General features: G+C 44.8%; 1 protein-coding gene across 3 annotated transcripts in view; it reads right to left on the bottom strand.

The window, feature by feature from the left end:
- Nucleotides 1-1,544: 1,544 nt before the first annotated feature.
- The window catches only part of ADPRHL1 (ADP-ribosylhydrolase like 1), a 39,217-nt gene continuing 25,600 nt past the window's right edge, over nucleotides 1,545-15,161 (bottom strand). For 2 of the 3 annotated variants that reach the window (XM_054801686.1, XM_054801693.1), the window contains one exon: nucleotides 1,545-12,900. In XM_054801686.1, the coding sequence (XP_054657661.1) occupies nucleotides 8,160-12,900 (4,741 nt within the window). In that variant the 3' untranslated portion in view covers nucleotides 1,545-8,159. The remainder of the gene's footprint in view (nucleotides 12,901-15,161) is intronic. The other variant, XM_054801700.1, reaches the window with a different exon arrangement.

The raw sequence follows: 15,161 nt of genomic DNA, 5'->3' as shown, positions 1-15,161 counted from the left end.
CTGCCCCTCTACTTGGCTCTTGTGAGACCCCACCTGGAGTACTGCATTCAGCTCTGGGGTCCACAGTACAGGAGAGACATGGAGCTGTTGGAGCGAGTCCAGAGGAGGGCCATGAAGCTGATCAGAGGGCTGGAGCACCTCTCCTGTGAGGACAGGCTGAGAGAGTTGGGGTTGCTCAGCCTGGAGAAAAGAAGGCTCTGGGGAGATCTGATTGCAGCCTTCCAGTACCTGAAGGGGGCCTACAGGAAAGCTGGAGAGAGACTGTTTATCAGGGAGTGTAGTGACAGGACAAGGGGTAATGGGTTTAAGCTGAAGGAGGGTCGATTTAGATGTTAGAAAGAAATTCTTTACTGTGAGAGTGGTGAGGTACTGGAACAGGTTGCCCAGAGAGGTTGTGGATGCCCCCTCCCTGGAAGTGTTCAAGGCCAGGTTGGATGGGGCTTTGCGCAACCTGGTCTAGTGGAGGGTGTCCCTGCCCATGGCAGGGGGGTTGGAACTAGATGATCTTTAAGGTCCCTTCCAACCCAAACCATTCTATGATTCTGTGATTCTGTGATTCTAATTGCACAGACAGTTTGTGATGGGGAGGAACAGAACTGAACTTGACTCCTCCAAAACATCTTCAGATGAGGCAGGGTGAACCCTCAGCAAGATCCCTCTCTTCCCTTCTCTGGCATTTGCAGGAACAGAGGAAAGGCTCAGCTCAGGCAAGGGCCAGAGATCTTCCCAGGATTTGCTCCTCACAGACTAGCCTCTGGTTTGCCCAACCGCTCCAGCCAAGCAGCAGGCAGAGCTGGAGAGCTTGCAAGTCACCCAGAACTGCTCTGTGTGTAACTGTATTTCCACGTTTAAAGGTTCAGTTTTACCCAAGTCTCATGTTCTGGAGGGGACAGTATCCAGCAAGCTCAACAATAATGCTGTTTTGCTTGAAGGTTATATATGAAGGAGCAGATGCCTGAGGCCTTTCTGGAGTTCTAAAGCACTAATGCAGCCACCAGGATATTGGCTTGTCCTACCAGCCTTGAATCATGGATAGCCAAACCTGATCCAGCCCCACGGTGGGACCAGGTTTTTTTCAGGGGTGCATTTAATCACTCCCACCACCAAGCAAAAGCAAGATAGTAAGTCAAGTCAGGTCACGCAGCCCTGGCCGGCCACCCCCACTCTATGGACAGCGTGGGAGGAGGAGGTTGGTCCCACCAACTTGCTCCTTAGCCCATCACTGCTCCTATTTCGGTGGCTGGAGTCACCTCCCTGGCACACAGCCCCCTCTTTGCGTGGGTCTGAGGAGCCAGCAGGGACATGGCAGCCAGGAGCGAGATGCAGAAAATACAGTTTGTTATGATCTTTTCGAAGCCATGACATTTGCATAATTAATGCCCTGCATTTTCTACCTATTCCCATCTGTCCCAGGAAACTCAGCATGTGTCAGCTCTCTTGGGCGTAAGGAAAACAGTTTGCATACTGATGAGATACTTACAGGCTCTATTTGTCTTTGTTTCTCATGCTTCTTCCTTGATAATGACAGAATGATTACAAGATTGTTATTTTGTATGCTTTTATTATTTTCATCTTCTCGACACACAAGTAAGACTCAGTGATACAAATAAGTTACCCATCTAAGAAGGAAAACAGTTTTATTAAGAAATCTGTGTGGTACAACAATGGTACAGACTTTCTTGTTACATGATGGGTATAATTTAAATGAGTTAATAAAGAAGATGTCTTTTTGAGATTTCTGTTCTTCTGCAATAAGTTTCCAGAAGCCTGGAGATAGTTAGAGCTGAGATACATTTGGTGGGACCTTGTTGGGACACTTGCATCACTGCTGCCTGCACTGTTCCCATGCTTCAGAAGAATGAAAGATGTCAGTAACTGGGGCTAGCAATCCAGAGCTGCCTTTGGGTAGTCCGTTGTATTGGTATGAATCCCAAGGGACACAGGCATTTTACTCTGATGGTGTAACTCGACTGAACTCAGTTGTTTCTTGGGAAGGATGGACTGGCTCTGCAGTGTCCAAGAACTTGCTTTCTTTGCCTCCTTCCAGAAGCCTTGGGGAGCACAGTGATGGGAAGAACCTTCTTTTTAGGCTGCATCTCAACCATACAAAAACTCTCTCACCTCCCTGCAAGGGCAAGGGTGACTGGCTCAGCGCTTGCCGTGGTACAGGCCATGCAGAAAGTGGGTGCAATTTCTTGCGGTGAAAGCAACCTGCGCTGGCTGCATTCACCCACAGGGCTGTGGTGAGCTGGCCAGTTCCTGCACAGCAATTCTTTTGTTCACAGCCTTTTTTTGTAGATGCGGGGGCAAGTAGGTACCTGTGAAACTCTCCTGTATTTCAGAAATATAGGTCAATTTTTTTAGAAGGGGCTTTTGTTGCCTAGCATGAGGCATCTTATGAAAGAAACTTGATTTTCAGAGAGCAAGTGCTGAAAACTTCCCCAGAAAATCGGATCTTTTGATAAAGTGTCCCATGATGGATATTTGGAGTCACTAGCCATTTTTTAAAATATAGGCCCTAACAGCTATTTGACGGCCTTTTGAGTATAACCAGTTCAGTGCATCATAGTTTTCTATGGCTTTATTTTCTAAGGAAATTTTCCCTCTGGCAGTACGTTTCTGCTGTTGCATGACATGTGTCATTGAAAACCTGCTGTAGCGTTTGCTTGCCAAGTGAAAATTCCACCATCTTACAAAGTTGTTGCACCTGCAGCTCAGTAGAGTACAAACAACTGAAGGCATGTTAAGGACAAACCAAGTACAGTAACATGAGGTGTGTAGCAATTCCCAAAACCATTTCAGGTCATTCAGGTTGTAAGAGGTAAAATACTGACCTGCCGATTCTTTGGCTATTCAGTGTACAAAAGTCTTGGCAGGAAAGCAGACACCCAGCAAGACTTTTTTTTTCCTATGTTGAAAGTTCTTGTCAAGGAGTGAAAAATGCTTCCTTCGATAAGAGAGACATGCTCATGGAAATGAAAAAGAGAAATAAATGATGCATTTTTGGAAACCACAGAGCGAGTAGAGTAGTTAAAATTGTTTCTGCTGATAGTACCCCTGTGCTTATTTCTCAGGTAACGGATATTTCCTTTAGTGTTCCAGAGCGACCCCTCCATCCCCAAATCCATAAGGATCCTTATTTGCAAGGTTATCCTGGTCACACAAACTCCTCTTGAATGGTGTCCAGTCCTTATCGGCACAGGAATAAGAGAAGAAATGGTTCTTCTGGTTTCTACCTGCTGGGTTAAACCACAACAGTTCCCTAAATTTCCCTACTTTTCACAGCACTATTCCCACTTCTACTCTGTGTTCATCACTGCTTGCTTGCAACCTGCTTTACAAATTTAGCCATTAGATGGAGTGTTTCTACTGTCAGCAGCCCAGAGATTTAATCTGTGGCATCTCTGGGCTGGGAGGGATGCTTTACTGAAGTGCTGAATAATCCCTGTGTGCTGGGATCTGCTGGCTGCAGCTGGAAATGAAAAAAAAAAAGCTAAAATGAGGGGAAAAAAGTTGCATTTTAATATGAGGTCTTTTCTGTTGTCTTTAGGGCTTTCTTCTATTACAAACTCAATTGACATCCAAAAAAGTACAACAGGGAAAACCTGAGACAAATCGTACAACTTTAGGTCTTGGTCTCTTTTTTGTCATGCGCGATGTGTTAAAGGTTGTCCGAGAAACAACTCTAGAAGATGCTGATAAATTACTAAGTTATTTCACAGTTCAGAGCCAGAAGTGTGCATTCATTAATTTTTTGTTGCATTTGAACAATTTAGAATCAGCACTACTGGGACAACTGTTTCTTCCTGGTTTTGAAGTCTAGAGAAAAGCAGTGACACATTTCCTAATTTTGATGTGGACCCATCATGTCTCGTGGTACAGCACTGGCCTGTGTTCTTCCACTGGCTAAACCTTCTCAGGGCTTGGGCTCTTTTTGCTGAGCATAGCTATGCTTTATAGGCCCTCTTTCAAAAAAAAAAAAAAAAAATCAGCAAGCGGGAGCTCCTCGTTATGGTTTCATGGAGACAACGCTCATCCAGCATGGCTTAGCGTCCCTTTCTGAGCTGGGGGGGGCAGAGGGAGCTCTCGGCCCTTTCCCTGGTCCCTTTGAGCTCTCTAGGTGCCTGAAGCCCCAGAAATAGGGGCATCACATTCGCTTCATGAAACTCTCGGAGAAAGTCGCGAACTCTACAAAGCTGGGACTCTGAGGCCGGGTTTGTCCCACTCGGCTTCAGGCGCCTCGGTCGAGGGCTGCGTTGCTGTAGGAGATGGAAGGAGAGCGAGGCACCTCCAGAGGGAAGTTGACCTAGTGCTGAGTTTGGAGACCAAAGGCAGAGGTTTGTCCTTCAGTCAGAAATGCGGGAGGATGAATGGGGCTGCTGGAGACGACGGCCACATGTTTAGCTGTGGGAAGGGGACGGTACTACCACACTGGTGTGCAGTTTGTTCAGGTCCATGCTTGGCTACCCAAATCACCCCAAACCAATCCATTTGTGAATCCCATCTTACTAAGCCCATCTGAGAGGTGTCCTGCCGATGTGAAGTCCTAGGGGAGATTTTACTATGGCCTAATTAGAGAGGACATAAAAAGTCTGAAAGACTTTACTGATGGTTGCTACTGGGAGCCTGCCTGGCTTCTCTGCTTGCCCCAGCCTTTACCCCACCATTAACCACTGAATCCTCCTCAGACCTGCTTCTTCAGATGGGACATTTCAGATGCCCCAGGTCCAGCTTGGAGTTGGGACTCCCCTTGAACATCTCCTTTATTCAGGCTTTGAAAAACTCCTGGAAAGCTACACTTTGGAGAATCCAAAGCAACAGGCTAAGCCGGGGGAAATGACATTTTCTATCATTTTGCCCAGTACCCTTAAAAAAAAAAAATCTCTATGAGAGGCTAATTCTATAAGAATCTGGAATTTCAAACTATGTCACCACAGAGGAGTAACCTTGTAAAACCTTTTCTACCTGGGCTTTGTTTTTTCTTTATTTTCCCTGTGCCTGGTCTGGTTTTGATTGTCTGTCTGTATCTATAGCTAAGCCAGGGCTTTAAGAAAGCATTACTAAAACTGGCAAAAAAAAATTGCTGCTACATTTAGTGAGGGCTAAGGATCTAATGCCTTCAGGTACCTTGAGAGATGCTTGCCTTGCGACATGCGTTTTAGGAAAGCAGAGGGCTGTAGTATGGTGGAGGGACAGAACCATACAGAATTATACCCGTCGTACAAAACTATGACAGCCAAGAGATGTGCCTACAGAAGCATCAAAAATATCTGCTACCTGGTCAGACAAAATGAAATAGCATCCCAGGAGGGTTCCCTTTGCTGCCTCTCCTGTGATGAGGTGGGAGATGTGCTTAAAGGAGAACAGAGGCACGGGTCTTCTCCTCCAGGGGCAAAGGAGGCCGGGAAGGACTCCTGGAGACTGGGAATGAAACCTTATTTTCTGTTGTGTGTCTCCCTTGGGCGAGAGTCTCACCAGGTTCAAGCCTCACCATTTGCACACCTTCTGGCACAGTTGACATAGATGAACGTACCCCTCCTTGAACTCCTATTCTTTCTGAAATACCCATTTCTGGTATTTCTTTGCTTATCACCAATGCTAAATTTCCTGCCAGTGTAGTCTGGAGCAGCTTGGTCTGGGCTGTTGACCACAAGACACACTTCTACTGCTCTTCTAGCCATTGCCACTGGAATTCGTATGGCCTTGTTCTCTCCTTTCCTGGAGGATTATGTTAACTCCTGAAAAGAAGTGATTTCCTTAAGTGAGGCATTCCCCTTAAGGATGCATTTAGTGCAAATCTCTGTCATGTTTTAAGTGCACTTCAGGGAGGAACGGTCAATTGACTTGGATGGGTGATTTATGTCTTACCGGCAGAGATTAAGGCATACAGCAACCTGAAAGTTAACCCCCACAAGATGACCCTGCCTGACTTGTCCTGAACACAGAGTGCTGCGTCTTAACCTCCTAGTGCTGTACCTCTGTTGAGAAAAACAGATATTGCACGTGTCATTTGGAAGAGTTGAGGGCCTCCTGGTGCCCACTGACTAGATCTCCTGGGGAGTACCTGCTTAACATTTGGTTAACTTTCTGGCAGACAGAAGTCCTTTAATTTGTTGCAGGGTAGTGATCTTTCCAGGTGTGAAAAAGGAGCACACCACACACCCCCCGTAAATTTCTTTTAAAAGATTAGAAAAAGAATAATTAAAACGGCTTCTCCTGTGCTGGCAGGAGAAGCTAGCTAATAGCGAATTTACTATTCCAGTCTGGTGCAAATGCTCTGTGTTGTAAGGAGTTTTCTCAAACGGGAAATGAAATCATGGACAATAAAAAATAAATTACGGTTTAGGTTAGTACAAAGTGGCCTTTATGGTTGCCAGCTTATAAAAGCTCGGTGGGGGAAACACACCTCTGCGCAGAAGGGCAGTCTTGTACCACCAATAAATTCCGTACAGCCTCTGTTTTGAGGACTGGTGTGATATACACATGTGATTTTCATTTTGTGAGCCTCCGGATGCCAGAAAGCCTAATTCTTGGCATGTCGTGAAGGAAAAGAAATCAAAGTCTAAGCCTCTTCAGCAGTCAGGGGACACAACGTTCACGTCCCCTCTTCCTCCCGGCAGCGTCCCCAGCCGGGCCAGCCCTGTTGTCACGTATGTGACTCGTGTGCATTGTGCTGGCAAACCGGTTTGTTGTCAGCTCGCTGCCAGTCTGCTCTTGTCCTCGTTCCCTTGCTGGCAGTGGGCCGGGGTGCTCTGCCAACCTGGGCTGGAGGAGCGGCCAGCCCTCGGCTGTACAGAGTGCTGTCGTGGAGAGCGTCTTAAAAATTGAAGGGAAGCCACTGCCATGGGGGAGCAGGACGTCGCTTTCGTAAACCCTCTCTCTTTCTGAATAGGTCTGCAACTTTCTGAAGGTGGGTCTTTAAGATATGCCTTTAGAGTTCCTCCACAGTAAGTTTTAACCTGAACGCATGTTTGCAACGCTAAGCCAAACTGGCATATGGGAGAGTGGTGCTGTAACATTTCTGTGTCTGTCACGGCTTTGCTACGACACCCAAGGGAGCAGCCCTGCCCTTACTTCTCCAGAACAACGTTCATCGCATGCAAACTTTGTGCAGAAGCTGCTATTACTGTAAACACAAAAAGTCATACCCCATTAGTAGGATTCAGTGACACTGCTTACTGCCCCGTTTCACGTTGTGTTGTAAAATAAACACTTCCTAAGACTTTTAATGTGAGCTACGGCACCTGGCTCATGTCTGTGCACCCCAGGATTCGAAGTGGGACAGATGTCCCAGGAAGAGCTGAATTGCGCTGGCAAGGTGTTGAGTCTCTCTGGCTTACATTGCCCTTGGGAGAGGTCCTCAGGACCTTTCAGTGTTGAGCTTTTCTGAGCTTTTTCTGCACGTTCATCTGCAGTCATTAAGAACTCCTTGAAATGGTGTATCTTTACAACAATAATGCATTCAGTGTATGGCCAAAGTGCAAATAGCTTCAGAGGAGGTTAAATCACTATTTTTTCAATATTAATATTAATATTAATGAGGCTGAACATTTGAATTCGCGGTAAATCCTCTTGTACCATCAACATTCTTTGAGGATTTTTCTGCAGATAAATGAAGCATTCCCCTACTTCCCCCACTACTTCTGCTAACCAGCGTCACTCAGTGCAGCAATAGATCAACAGCTCCCATTAATCTGTGAAAAGGCAGAGCTTAGAACAAGCGCTTTTTGGCATTAAAGCTGACACTGCCTACCACCATTCCTGGAAGAAGTACTAGTGGACTTTCATTAGAATAAGTAAATACAAATAGAGGTCACCCTGAACAGTCGTCTTTGTTACAAACAAAACCCATTAGTTAGCAAGGAGAGTGTGGAGCAGGGCTGAATTCACGCTGATCTCAAAGTCCTTCTCATATTTAATTTATAAACTGATGATTAATTCAGTGATTAGCTAATTCACTTGCAGTGATTAATTTAATTCGTGTCTTCAGGCTAATGTTTAAGAAAGGAAAAAAGCCCAGCTCAGATACATGCACATCAATGTCCTTGTGATTAAAAAATGATAATATAATGCCCTGGAGAGTAAAGGAAAAAAGAAAGATCGAGAGAATCGGTGGCATGATTAGTTGTAAGTTCTTGCCTGAGCTGTAGCCGTATTTTTTAGCTGTGATGTTTAAATGTGTCAGTTACTCTAATGATCAATGGTTTGAAGGATGAATCTAAGGGTCTTTCACTGTAGCTTTCCACTGTGTATTTTGAGAATGACGCTGCTTTAGAACAGTCCTCCAGTTCTGCTTTTTGCTCACTTGTTTTACCAGCTGCCTGCCAGCTCCCCTCCCTTTCAGCAACGTCTTTCTCATGCCTCACCAAATTCTTTGATGAGAGCACCTGGTACTTCTTAAATCCAGGCTGTTTGTTCCTATTTTCAGCAGGATTTTTCTCATATTTTGATGCATCATGAAATGGAGATGATTTGGGGGACTTCTCTGTATTAGATAAACTCGCCTCTTTTGGAACAGTATTGCTGGTACATTTTATGCCATCACTTGGCAATGGAGCTTGATAGCTCTTGAAGTCGCCCACAGGGCCTTCCTGTTCTGAGCCATCATTGCTGTGCTTGGCTGGAGACCACAGCCGGTATTTCTCTCTTCTCTCAGGTCCACTCTTCTTTTCTGGACTACCAGTTTTATACATTGTTTTTTCATCAGGTGGTGGTGTTGATTGCTTCTTTTTGGCTGTAACTTTCTCTTCTTGAGGCTTCGCCAGTGAATTTGAAGGTGGGGACTGGTACATCCCAGAACCTGGATCATTGCTTTTATCTTTTACAGCACTGGCATCAGGCTTTGTAAAACTTTCAGACACAGTTTGTTGGTTTTCTCCTTCTGGAGTATTTTTGTCAGACTTTGCTGATTTACTTGAAGGAGGTAACTGACCGTTCCCAGAATGGTCGTGTTTATTGTCCTTTTTTACAGCCTTTGCTTCAGGTGACCTGATGTCCTCTGCTGCTGGTGTCTTTTGCTTTTTGTCTCCCGAAGAATTTTTTTCTTGGGACTTCATCACTTTCTTTGAAAAGAGTGACTTCTCAGAGTTTAGATCTCCATCTTTTTCTTTTACAGCATTAGTACCAGGCTTCTTAATACCTGTAGAAGCTGATTTTTGTTGCTTTTGTTCTGGAGTATTTTTTTCTTGAGGCTTAACCAATGTTTCTGATGATACTGATCGGTACTTCCTGAAACTGGGAAGTTTGTTCTTCTCTTTTGCAGCATTCATATCAGCCATGGTAAAATCATCACATCTTGTTTGCTGCTTTTCTCCTCCTGGAGTGTTTTCCTCTTGCTTTGCTGGTTTTTTTGAAGGAGGTAGCTGGTACTTCCCAGAACGCTGGTGCTCATTATCTTCTTTTACAGTCTTTGTTTCAGGTGACCTGGTGTCCTCCACTGCTGGTGTCTTTTGCTTCCTCTCTCCTGAAAAGCTTCTTTCTTGAGGCTTCAGCACTTTATTTGAAGAGGGTGTCTGGGGCTTCTCAGAGGTATATTTAGTCTTTTTTTCGGCTGGCTTAGTTTCAGGCTCTACAAAGTCACCTGGTGACATCTGTTTCTGTGTCTCTGGAGGGGATGATTTCTTGTCTTGCTTCACCAATGGATTTGATAATGGTATTTTATTTTTAGGATCACACAAACTATTCCTCTCTCTTTCACAACTCTTTTTATGCTGCACTGGTTCATTTTTCAAGTTATGAGGGGTTTTCTCCTCATCAGTGGTTTTACTGTCTTGCCTTGAGGTATTTCTTGATGGCATTGAATACTTCTTGAAGTTTGACTTGATTTTTTTTTCCCCTGCACGGTTATTTGCATGTTTCATTGGCTCATTTGATGAGGACAAGTGGTGTTTCCCATTATCACAGCAGATGTTTTCTTCCACTGTCATATCATCATCATGTTTCACAAAATCTTTTGAAGGTGTTCGATACTTCAAACTCTGCCCAGTATTTTTTACTCCTTGAATATTGGTATCACGGTCTGATGAAGGCAACTGGGATGTTTGAGGTCTATGAGCATTCTTCTCATTTGAAGAGTTATTATCATGATCCACTGTATCACTTGGTGTGAACACTTGTTCCTCCTCAGATTTATGCAAGAGATTTCTCTCCTCTCTCTCCTCTGTCTCCATCTTATCGCTCTCATGCTTCACGTTGTCATCTGATGACAAAAGCTTATCCTTTGTATCTTTGGAGACCTTATTTCTATCTTTTGCATACTTCTTTTGGTCTGAGACCAATTCAGTTGACGAAGGAAATGGGTTCTCTTCCAGCATATCACTTCTTTGCTTCGTGGTATAATCAGAAGTTGGCATTTGGTCCTTCTCCAAGGGTAATAGGGGTTTTCTTGTTAGCATGGTTTTATTTTCATGTTTTCCTGCCTTCTTGGTTGAAAGTGAAAGACAGTTCTCAAATCTCTGACATGTATTTGTGTCTTCAGCTGTAGAGGTTTCATTTTCTGTTGCATGATTTGGGGGCAGCACTTGGTTCTTAAAATCACATGCAGTTTTCTTCTCCACCATCGTATCATTCCCATGGTTTGTTAACCCATCTGAAGAGAGTGGTGGATGCTTCTCATGGCCATGGCTGGCATGCTCATCTCCCACATCACCGGCTCCCTGTCTCACCAGATCAATAGGTGGAAGGGCTGGGGGATTTTTAAGAGTGTGATGTATTCTTTGCCCTGCAATCCCACTCATTGGTGTTGGTAAAGGGGTTGATGAGGGTGATTGCCATGCCTCAGAGTCAGGCCAGGGCATCTCATCTGCAGTTGCCTCTTCACGCCTAATGAAAGATTTGAATTGATTGTGACAGGTCTCCAGGTCAGTCATGGTACTCCTCCCCAGGGCTCGATTGTTTGCATGATTCATCATTTCATTTGATGAAGATAATTTGTCCTTCCCAAAATCTTCTTCTGTGATGTAGAAGCTGTGCTTCACAAGGTCACCAAGCAAAGGGCTTTGTGTCTTTTCCAAATGAGAAGAGATGTGCTCTTCTTCTGCAGCACCAGGCTTCTGCTCCTGGCTCTCACATGAGGAGAGTGTGGGTTTGGTTGGATTTACATCTGGATTTAGTATGTCAGCACCGGATTTACCAAAATTATTTTGTGGGCTGGGCATTTGAGGAGACTGTGGCTGCTTGGTTTTGGATTCATTTTGCATTTGGCTATTGGGTGTTTTATTCTCCTCTTCCTTTTTAGTTGGGGCATCACTATCGTTTTTGCTAGAATTGGAGAATATTTTGACTTCACCGTGATATTTCACTACTTCTTTGGCTTCCTCAGAACATCTGCCTCTTAAATCCTGTGCCTCTTTTTGGACTATGAGTGGTCTTTTGCCAGAAGCTGGTGTTAGGAGAGTTACCTGTCGATCCTTCATTGGAGGCTCAATTTTACAACATGCTTGAACTCCCGGAGAGTGAAATGGCAGAAAGTTTTCCAGTGCTTTCAGCTCTGGAAAAGATTTTTGGCCTGCAAAGAAGGGAACCTTTTCTGGCAGTATGAGGTCTGTGTCGGCTTCCTCTGAACTGTATACATACATCGTTATTTCAGGAATCTCACCTGGTTTAGTATCCTGAGGACTTTGTTCATGGGATCCTTCAGCTGTGCTAGAGTAAGGTGAATTAGAAGCATTGGTAATCCCCAATAGTGAAGATGTATCAGGCCCAGCCGGCATGTTATTCCTGTTGCAATCTAGACTACGTTCAGAAAAGGGACGAATGCAGTCTGCTAGAGCTTTGTTTTTACAGGTAGTAGAAGAGCTATCTAGATTAGGGTTAAAGTCCGGTCCTAGCTTTGTGGAATCTATTTTAGCCTCAGCATGATCCTTTGCATCAGACATGGCCTTGGGTGTCACTGGTAACTCTTCTTTGTCCTCCCTGTCCTGTGCTGCATTTGCTGGTGTTTCGTTTTCACCAAGTTCTCTGTTGGACCCCTCCTTTTCCTTCAGTGGTGTGTCATGACCAAAAGGCTGCTTCGCGGCATTATTTTTTGACCAGCTCCAAGGATGGTTAATTTCAGTAGCGATGCTGAGTCTGGGCACTGGGACTGTTGAGCACACTAAATATTGGGACTCTGGACTGTTTATACCTGTGGCTGTCATTGCTGCCGTGCGCAGTACTCTGACCTCTGGCTTACGAATAGTTTTTCTGCTCGGGAAGTTTTTAGTCTTTTTCTCACCTTTGCGCAAGAGTGATGCTTTCACTTCTGTGGCTGAGCAGAGAGCGCTTTGTTCAAACTTCTCCTTCAGTTTGGAAAAGACTGAACTCTTGTTGACTATTTTTGGCAAACCACTGTTTGGCCCCTTCTTTTTCCAGCTGGGGGACTTCTCCTTGGCTTCTTTTTCTTCAGCAGCTAAAAATTTCTTCAGGATGTTCTTCACTGTGTTTTTCCCAGTCATGCTGCTCCATTTGGGTCTCTCAGTAGGCGCTGTGTCTGCATCCTCCTCCGCTGCTTTTCCATCTCCTTTCCTGTCTCTGCTTCTGTCCAGCTTGTTACCAGCCCTGCTCACCCACAGCTTCTCTTTAATGACCAGTTTGCCGACTTCTCTTCTTTTCTTGGTGTACGGCTCGCGATTGTTGTTTAGAAACCTGGACCGCAAGAGCTGAAATCTAGTCGGATGATGGCCCCTGTTTGGATCTGGACATAGCTGGTTATAACTCACCTTGTTTTCTTTACCTTCTGCCCATTTTGTCCTCTTGTTGCTGAGCTGTGGATCGCCGGCTGTGAGCTCGGTGACATAGAGCAGCAGGCTGCTGAGAACAGCAAAGGCCCCTTGCTCTGTTGCCATCCTATTGAGCTTCTTCTTCAGCACCAAAGGGTCTACCAGCATCTTATCATCTCCGCAAAAGCGTGTGCTTTCGGTGCTGCGCAAGAAAAAACACGAATGTTCTTTTCAAGTCATCAACATTGCCGCTACCTCCTTATTTTGCTTTAAGGGCATGCTGCTGCACATAAAATGGAAAAAAATACTTTAATTTAGAACTTCTCAAGAGAGTTGTCGTTAGTGGCCTGTTAAAAAGCATGCAAAGTGCTTTACAAGCTCCGTGAGGCATGGTGTAGTGGGTGCGTGCAGGGCTTCACACGGTCCCACACAGCACCGTTGACTCTTTCTTCTGTGTTTTGTGGTCAGTGGAAGCACTTAGGGGAGCAAGCAATGCTAGACAGGGTGACTGCATCTCTTCTGTGCCATTCCTCACTCATTTAGTGTTACCGTGTCCTAATGCGAGGGCAACATCGAAGGTGTTTTCCTCTCCTGCTAGGTAAAGGGTAGGCAAAGATAAACACGATGAGAACGCATTTAGCAGGAAAACGTGTTCTGCCTCTGGATTATGAAAACAGACTCAAACCATTAAAACAAAATATCAAGGCTGAAGAGCACAAATGTGCCACTGATAGTTTTTGCTATTGGTACAGGTTAGAAGTCAGTAGGTACCTCTCCAGAATTAAAAAAACCCATAGGATTTTCATGATTTGCTTTTTGCTAGCATTCAAATCCCACATCAGGACTATGCTCTCAAATCTGCTTTGTGAAGCATAGCACCATCACAACAACCCTGGCAATGTCCCATGACTACAACCCCCTTTAATCTGGAGCAAGAAGGCTGGCATGTTGGACCTACACTTGAGTTTGAAGAATCAGGCCCTTGGACAGCTGGGGATTTAGGCAATGCTTTAATTGGTGTGGATCAGTTACTAAATAAAATACTGAACTCAGCACAAAAGCTGGAGCGTGAAGTCAATAACAATAGATGGGGCTAGGAGGGAAAAAACCCAAGAGGTGTCGGCTTTCTGACACCCTGAAAAGCTGGAAGGTTACTTCACTGTGGAGTGAAATAGCTTCATGCACAGAATGCAGCCTGCATGCTGGGAGGGGATTACTTTTTATGAGCAGAAGTGGAATAAAAAATTCTTTAAATTAAGCCCACATTTGGAAACTTAAGAAAGGCTGCAAAGAGGCTCATCCTTCAGGGACTCCTAGCCTTGAAAGGCTAGGGAAGGCCCAGCTGTGCCCCAGCAGCTGGTACCCCATGGACTCTGAAAGAAATTGAACCCAGACCCCCACTGTGAAATTACAGGGACTGTTTGCAAAGTGGGGGGGCTGGTCCTCGTCCAGTCGGGTAGTGACATTTGGATTCCACTTGGCTGCATTTCAAGTGCACATATTGAAAATTACATCCCTCAGCAGTGGGATGAAGTTGCCATCTTGAATGGAAGAAGCTCTATTTATAATGACTTTGTAGATATTTTTAAAGTCCAATAAAAGAAAAAAGCGTGACAACTGGCCCATGTCTAATGTGACAAACAATACTTTGTAGGTTTTGATTGGGGAAAACCACATTTCAGCATAGCACAGGTGCATGCTCCCACGGGCACAATGTGGTAACATCTACCCTTTCTCTTACTGATTTCACCACAGCCAAGGAAGCAAGGCTCTCGCGTTACACTAAAAGATCCCCGTTTGTCACAACTATGGGAATTTTACAGAATTCAGGGTGTAACTGAGGCTAGAAATATCCTGGTTCACTCTCCCTCCTATAGCCAGTCTGCTGATATATTGAAAGCTTCCCATGGCAGAAGACAGCTACTCTCTTCCCAGAGAAGTGCCTGGTGTATTCAGAAACACACGTGGGGCCATCAACCAGAGTGATTTAGGGTCATCTCAGATCTTTCAGAACAGCAGTGGAACCAGACGCCCTGCTTATCTCTCCCTTCTGGACTAGTTTGGATACAATAAATGGCCACAGTAAAATATGGACTAGTCCTGCTTTCAGTGAGGTCAGCATAACCAAACTACTATTGATTGTGAAGGGAAGATCAGACCCTCTCTGAAAGGAATATTCACAGTAATTAATCACTTATGAGCTACAAAATTCAAACAGCTTCATTGAAATGTATTACTGGTGAGCTCTGTTCTGTTTTCCTTTTATGCTGTTGGTAAAATGTTAGAGCATTCTTATAGGATGCTGTCTGAAAGGTAGCATTTATGGGAATATTGCATTGTCTTAAGTCCCAGGACATGTTGCATGGGTTGAGTGTTGTTGATCTGCTGGAAGCAGCAGCAGCAGAGCAAACATCTGTGGCACCTATTCAGGGCATCTGCAGTTCTTCCAAGATGACCTCACCT

Source organism: Grus americana, chromosome 1 (genome assembly GCF_028858705.1).
Source record: "Grus americana isolate bGruAme1 chromosome 1, bGruAme1.mat, whole genome shotgun sequence".
NCBI lineage: Eukaryota > Metazoa > Chordata > Aves > Gruiformes > Gruidae > Grus > Grus americana.
Note: the sequence above shows the minus strand (reverse complement) of the source record. Positions and strands in the feature narration are given on the sequence as shown.